The 7,307-nt window shown below is 30.5% G+C and overlaps 1 protein-coding gene across 3 annotated transcripts; it reads left to right on the plus strand.

Annotated features, from left to right (window-relative positions):
* Positions 1-542: 542 nt before the first annotated feature.
* On the plus strand, positions 543-3,075 carry LOC119680215 (glycerophosphocholine phosphodiesterase GPCPD1-like). 3 transcript variants are annotated; one of them, XM_038092922.1, is made up of 6 exons: positions 543-889; positions 1,011-2,116; positions 2,171-2,647; positions 2,701-2,722; positions 2,789-2,841; positions 2,919-3,075. In XM_038092922.1, the coding sequence occupies exons 1-6, from the start codon at positions 646-648 to the stop codon at positions 3,021-3,023; spliced, it is 2,007 nt and encodes a 668-aa protein (XP_037948850.1). In that variant the 5' UTR covers positions 543-645; the 3' UTR covers positions 3,024-3,075. The 3 variants fall into 3 exon arrangements, with proteins under 3 accessions (XP_037948850.1, XP_037948851.1, XP_037948849.1); XM_038092923.1 differs by having other exon boundaries at positions 2,171-2,376; positions 2,509-2,647; positions 2,701-2,841; XM_038092921.1 differs by having other exon boundaries at positions 2,701-2,841.
* Positions 3,076-7,307: the final 4,232 nt, after the last annotated feature.

The raw sequence follows: 7,307 nt of genomic DNA on the forward strand, positions 1-7,307 counted from the left end.
ATTGAAAGCCACATTGCGAGACTTGAGCCCACTAAAACTACTTCTTAGAAATAAGTAAAAAGGATCTAAGCCATCAGTTTGTTTCAGACTTCTGGCTGAAATTGCATTCCAGTAATCAGGGGATGAAACTTATTGCTTATTATTTGTATTTTTAAATTTATCTAAGGTAGGAGCGAGAACGCAGTATCACAAAAGTTCAGAACTCTATGAAGTGGATTATTATATGCGCGATTGAGAACAAAGTTATTGTGTGGGGGAAGTGTTACATCTCACTAAAGTAGAGAGCAAGTGATTGGGGAGGTCTATGGGAAAGAAGTGGGAAGTTCCTCGATGTGTAGAATATCAGAAGGAAAATTATGTCGAAGATTTTTATATTTATAAAAATCATAATTATATTTTTATATACTTAAGAAATGGTTTTATATATTGTATAATCATCGATTTTATTTGGAAAAAAGTGTCAGAATTAAATTTAATTCAGAATAAAATTTTTTTAAATAATTAGCCCATACCTCTATTTATATATTTACTATATTTAATTATATATATTTATATAAAACTTATTAGGATTATGAAAATGTTAAAAAATTAGAAACTTAACGAAACACATTTTGTTAACCTTTTCGATAAGTTAATTGCTTCAACATGCAACGTTGGGGTTATGCATATGAATGCGAAAAATGCATCGAAACAACGTCAGCAACCACCAGCACAGAAACGTTTATTACTCCTCCCCCGCCAACACCAGTTTCAGAACACGAGTGTGTTTTTCGAGTACGTTATAATGGATATTTGTGGCCAAATGAGCATCTTGCCGTAGTTGGAAATTGTTCATCATTAGGTGATTGGAATGTGAATGAATGCGTTTTTCTGTACAAGGAAGAAGGTGGTAAGAAATGAAGATAAAACTGATTGTTTCATAAAAACATTGATACAATTTTTGTTAATAAATTTATTGATTGATCTTATATTCGTATACAATATTAAGGTTTTATTATCACTTTAATTAGATGAAAATATTTGGTCTGCAGTACTTTCAATACGCTGCGCAATACCGATGGAGTATCGTTATTTAATCTGCGCTGAAAACCCTAGAACAGGAACAAGAATAGTGCGTCGTTGGGAAACTCATCTCCATCCAAGAGTTGTAGAAAATATTTGCGAATGCGAAGAAAAACCCATCGATGAATACGGTTTGCTAAACGGTAAAATATGCGATGATCGCGGATGGCTTACTTCCGGTACAATTATACAATTTAAATTATTCAATGCACCGTTTCGTATGATTAAGCCATCAAAATGCCCTCGCCTGTATAATGTGAAAATTAAGCCGGTACATTTAAAAAACGCTGCTCCGTGCGAAGCTATTATAGAGAGAAGTGGCAAACCCGATGTACTGACCAGTACTTCATCGGATATGCATCAAATACTAACTGAGTGTGATAGTAAATTAGATCCTGCATTCGCTTTCAATGAAGTTGCAGTCTTAAGTGAAACTGACAGTAAACTGCACTTACAGCCAGAGTACGGTACACCCTGTGGCCCTGATGATCTTGTGATTTTTCACTTTACGATAGAAGACTTTAGGTCAACAGCTTTTTATATGGATGTCTATTTATTTGGTATGCGCGCTGCTCGAGACGAACCACCTATATATGTAGCCTATCAACTTTTGTTGCCAGATATTTTTAAATGTTCCGAAGGCAGAATTGAAGTGCCAATCACCTGCTCATTTAAACATCGCATAGTAGGTTATGTGACAATCGATTTTCTTATTGTATTACCCACACCTGAAATATATTGTGACATGAAACTTTCTTATGAGCGGTACTGGAATCCAGAGAAAACTGGTTTGTATGTCGGTCATAGAGGGCTTGGGCCCAACTTTGTAACAGCAAATCAATGTTTGGTGCGAGAAAATACTATTGTATCTCTTAAAGCTGCTGTTGAAGAAGGAGCACATATGGTGGAATTTGATGTTCAACTTAGTAAGGACATGGTGCCAATAGTTCATCATGATTTTCAAGCACATTTTTGGGTAAAGGCACGCAAATATTTGAAAACTATGGAAATACCCATACAATCGTTGTTAGTAAGGCAGTTAAAAAGTCTTAAGGTAGCAATTAAAGAACTATATTTTTATAATTTTTAATTAATATTAACATTTAAGGTTAACGAAGTCAAACAGGAGGAAAAAGAAATATCGGAGTGTTGCTTTAAAAGGGATGTTGTTGAACACTTACCATTTCCCACGCTGGAGGAAGTTTTTGAAGCCATACCGTTGACAGTGGGATTTAATATTGAAATAAAATGGGCACAAAGGCTAATAAATAATAGATTGGAAGGAAGAGGAAAACAAAAATTTGATCCAAATATGTATGTTGATATAATGTTGCAATGCATATTTCGGCATGCCAACGGACGTCGTATTATACTTTCTTGTTTTGATGCAGATATATGCACTTTGCTACGATATAAACAAAATTATTATCCAGTTTTATTTATTAGTCAAGAGTGTCCAGAGGGCAGTATACCATTTAGAGATCCAAGACCCAATAGCTTGCAAACGGCGGTATATAATGCAAATGCTATGGAGTTGTTAGGTATTGTTGCACGTACTGAAACTATTTTACAAGACACTTGTCAGGTATGTAACAGTTTTATATATCAGTGACAAATTTGAATTTTTTTTACATTAAGGTGAACATGGCTATAAATCGAGGTTTGGTCATGTTTTGCTACACTACTTACAGTCCGATAAACGATGTTTCTGTTCTTAAACGTTTAGGTCTACATGCAATATTATATGATAAAATGGAAATGTGCGAAAGAATAATAAAGGTATTGAACCTAATTAAACATATGTTATTTGTACTATTCAAAAAGAGTTTAAAAGCTAATCGTTAAGTATTTTTCAGGATGGAGTGTTTCAATTACAAGCCGAAGAGAGTACTGTAGAGGAAATAAATGAAGAAGTTAGAGTGAGCATGAGACCACAGCATCCTGCATTTCTTTACCAGTAAATGCTACACTTTCATTATTTGTGTATTAAATTGAAGACCTTTGCATTATTAATTTTTTCGAAATTATTTTTATTATCAGCTAATTTACATTGATTAAACGAAGGTGCTTAATGAAGATCTTCACTCAAATTAAAATTCAAAGAAAGTTCGCTTGACTTTCCGAGTATTTTCATACTCACTCCTTTTTGAGTCTCACTTGCTGAAATTTTGTTTTTGTTAAATATGGAGTTTAATGGCTTCACTTCAATAAGCAGCTTAAGATTTCCGTTTTCGTCAAGCAAATGGCATAAACTTAAATTAAGTGTCAATGCCAAACTATTTTGAGGGCAAAACAAAACGTATGAGATTAAATCTTGCTGCATATATCGACACAAAACAATCAAGGAAGTAAGGCCAATGATACAGGTACATACACACGTTTCCCCAAAACTTCCTAATAACTTCTCTATAAATTCCCTTTTATGCATTTTAAATAAGTTGAAAGCGAACCATTGAAGTATATTAATGACAAAAGATGAAACGATATCAAAGCTGGTTGACGGATATACTAAAGATATACTACATATTGTATATCCTATATGTGTACAAATATGTGTACATGTACATATCAGCAAACGCGGTTAATATATCTTGTTGTATCTTCGTACAACATGCCGAATAAGGATAGGTAGGCGAATTTTGATTTATGTGCAATCAGGTGGTAATAATGAATTATTTATGCTGAATTATGTGCTGCGTTGAAGAAAATTCCATATACAACTCTATATAGAGCTATGTTGGCTTATATAATTATATACGTGTTTATATTTTTTTTTTTGCTTAACGAAAACAATGGAGAATCAGGCGAATTACACGTAACAATGGAGGATCAAGTTCATATAATTGGGAGGAGTTGGGAGAAGTAACATTCACATGGCCGCACTGATATGCAAAGTTCTGATAAAATAATAGCAAGTGGTTAAAACTTAGCTCCTTCAACTCATTTTATATGAATCCATATAGCTTTTTTGCAATCCACAAATTTGCCTATACAAAATTTAACAGCCAAAACCATTTAAACCACAATGCAGCAGTCAAGCAGTTAAGCAGTTAAAGTCTTAACCTCATCTTGCTTTCAACTACTGGCTACGACTATTGCTTAAAGTGAGGGTTAACATGATGACTTCCTGCTTAGCATGCTGGCAGAAATTTAACAATAGACTACTTTAGAAGTTTATCGTATTGTAGCTTCATGAAAGAATATGGAAAATTCGCAACGATTTTTAGTTTTCATTGCTAAAATTAAAATTAAATTTTGCATGAGCAACAACGATGATTTTGTTCTACTAGAATCACTTGGTGTTTGTCTAAGAAATAAAACGAAGAGATTAAGAAAATGAAAGGAAAACCACACAAAATGAAAAACCTACAATTGGTCTTAGAGGCTAAACAAATATTGTTTTTGTATTGTTTTAATATTATAATAGATCATTTTTCCAATATATTATAAGTTATAGTTGTCACAGCCACCGTCGGGGCTGCGTCCAGCGTTCACAATATTTAGTTTTTATTCCCCGGGTTGATCTTTGTAGTGTTATGATCTATTCTTTATAGTCTAGGAGGTTTTTCCTAAGCATGTTGTCTGCGTTTATTGAGACAATATGTCTAGCACATCTTTGACAAGCTAGTTTTATGTGGCATGCTGTGTTTTGGTCATTATTGTTATTATTAATTTTAAAATTACAATTTTTTTAGTTAAATCAGTTTAAAATAGATAAACTATGTATGACCATGGTCTATTTAATCGTCTCTCCGAGGTTTGGTAATGCATGAAAAAAATAAAAATACTTAATCAACGATGATATCCTTTTTGCATGCTAGTATATTCGTAAGGAAACCGATCATTTTGACCTATTTGCTATTATCCTAATAGTCCTTATAATTCTAACAAAATATTAATTTTACTTCCTTCAACATATAAAGCTGTAATGAACTCAATATGCCAACTCAAATATCTTGACATAGAATTCAAAAGTTTTGAACGAGTAAACGAAACGAGTAAACGGAAGTCGAAACGTAAAGTGACCACATTATCTGGCATTGAAAAGTTTTATATTACCATTGCGTTTCTATTTATATATAGAACATGTATCCTCATAAATATTTGTATAACTTCACATGTATCCAAACCTCATAGTAGACAATCTCAAGAGGTTAATTTGAATAATAAAACGCCTTAAAACAAAACTGATAAAATTTTGGTCTTCAAATGTAATTTTTTTTAATATATTAAAAACACTAAAATAAGTGCTTCAAATTTTAAAATGAATTTAAAAAATACTATAAATAAATCATATGTGGATCAATTAAGTTTTGCTATGTTTAGAGCATAGTGTTCTAGAAATTGTTAAAATTTTGTTATGAATTGTTTGGGGAAATTGTTTGGGATTATCATAACACATAATTTCATTTTACCTATAATTTTTATACATATGGTATATTGCTTGTATATAAACACAGAAATATAAAATTGATACATTTTCATATTTTCATACTCAAATATTGTAGACTGATATATTCAAACAAACTCATATCCTCAATATTTTGAAGGACTATCAGTAAAAGTGTTGAGGAAATGAAATATTCAAGAAAATTTCCTATTTCACCCCACATGAAAACAATTTATTTAAAAAATTATTCATTTATTTAAAAATAAATTTATTTACTAGATGCATTTGTATCTGCATAACTGCTTTCAATTTATAGATATTCACTATATTGATGTGAAAAATTTTAAATATTTTATTGATTTCTCAATTTAATATCCAATTCAAATTTAAATAAAATACTATTGGCATCATTTGAAGCTTTTGTAATAAGAATTATATGATTTTAAATGAATATAGTTTTAAATAAATTTAATTGATTATAGTATAATAACAATAATAATAAAGCTATCTTTATATTAATTGTATATTTACATATACGAGTGTGCCATTATGGCTCAAATTTAAAAAATTTTTTCTTAAAAGGGTAGAATTGATAATTTTATATTATTTTCACATATATAATCAATACCAGAGTAAAACATAATCCATATTGTCAAATTTTAAATAATTCTCACATAGAGTTATTTAGAGTTCATTAACAAAACTCTTTTAAATTGGAGTCAGACAGTTATTTTAATCTAAACTAACAAAAAGAATTTGTATGTTCCTTAAAAGGTTAAAACTAGTATATATCTCGGTACAATGTCGGTCAATGAAATAAAATAAAAGTAAATAAAAATAAAAGTAATAAAAATCAAATAAAATAAAATAAAGCATGACTGACTTTATGAGTATTTAAAAAGGATATAATTTGCTTAGTAAAAAATCAGGAATATGTCTTACTATACCAATCAGTTGATATGAAGCCAAGCGATGTATAATAGAGAGGTTATAAGAAAGAAATAGATGCTTTTGAATGGGTATCGTAAAGAAGAAGATAGTGTCTTTAAATTTATATGTAATGGGTAATCTGCGTGGACGATAAAAGGTCAAAGCGAAGATTAGAAGAAACATGAAGCTCTAACTTCATAAAATGTTTAGTCTTAAAATTCAATGACCTTAGCGAGATTTAATTTACCTAAACTTTTAAGTTTGTCTTTGATAGAAAGGTTTTATAAAATACTTTTCGTTGATTATTAATACACAATAACATCAATAAGACGAGGTCCTGTCAATGTTTTTAGGGTAAAATTGCGTCAGAACATGAAAAAATTTTTGGATTATATCAGAACTTATGGAAGTCAACTATTAAAGTTTGAGAGTCAATATACAAGCAAATAAAGTACTAAGAACGATTTAGTTAAATTTAAAGAAACCAAAAAACTATTGACGTTTAGATGCTTCTTCAAATACCTTTTGAGATTACGATGAGAAATCGAGTATCAGAAAAAAAAACAATTCAAAAGTCTAGCTCAACTGTTCTTGAGAATACTGCATTACAAAGCTTTATTTTCTGAAATACTCTTAGAAGAAAACCAAAAACATACTGAATTCGAACAGATCCAGTCTAAGAATAAAGATTAAAGTTATAATTGGTCACAGCTGTTTAAACAACTATGAACTGCAGTTAAAACCATTAAAAATTGACTTGAGCAGATATTGTATGAAGAATAAAGTAACACTAATACATATGTTTGAAAAATGCTTTGTCTTTAAAGGAAAATAATTTTCCATAACGAATTGATATACCATATGTAACAGAAGGCCCAACATCGATCTAGAAAAGATTAAGACTTTTCTGAATATAGCAAAAATG

The sequence above is a fragment of the Teleopsis dalmanni genome, chromosome 2 (genome assembly GCF_002237135.1).
Source record: "Teleopsis dalmanni isolate 2A chromosome 2, ASM223713v2, whole genome shotgun sequence".
Classification (NCBI taxonomy): Eukaryota; Metazoa; Arthropoda; class Insecta; order Diptera; family Diopsidae; genus Teleopsis; species Teleopsis dalmanni.

What these genes read in the sequence shown, in the direction of transcription:
- LOC119680215 (XM_038092921.1), top strand. Translation starts at nt 646, where the DNA reads ATGCAACGTTGGGGTTATGCATATGAATGCGAAAAATGCATCGAAACA. An exon ending in GGCAGTTAAAAAGTCTTAAG is followed by an intron (nt 2,117 to 2,170) that starts GTAGCAATTAAA and finishes TTAACATTTAAG; the next exon opens with GTTAACGAAGTCAAACAGGA. An exon ending in TTTTACAAGACACTTGTCAG is followed by an intron (nt 2,648 to 2,700) that starts GTATGTAACAGT and finishes TTTTACATTAAG; the next exon opens with GTGAACATGGCTATAAATCG.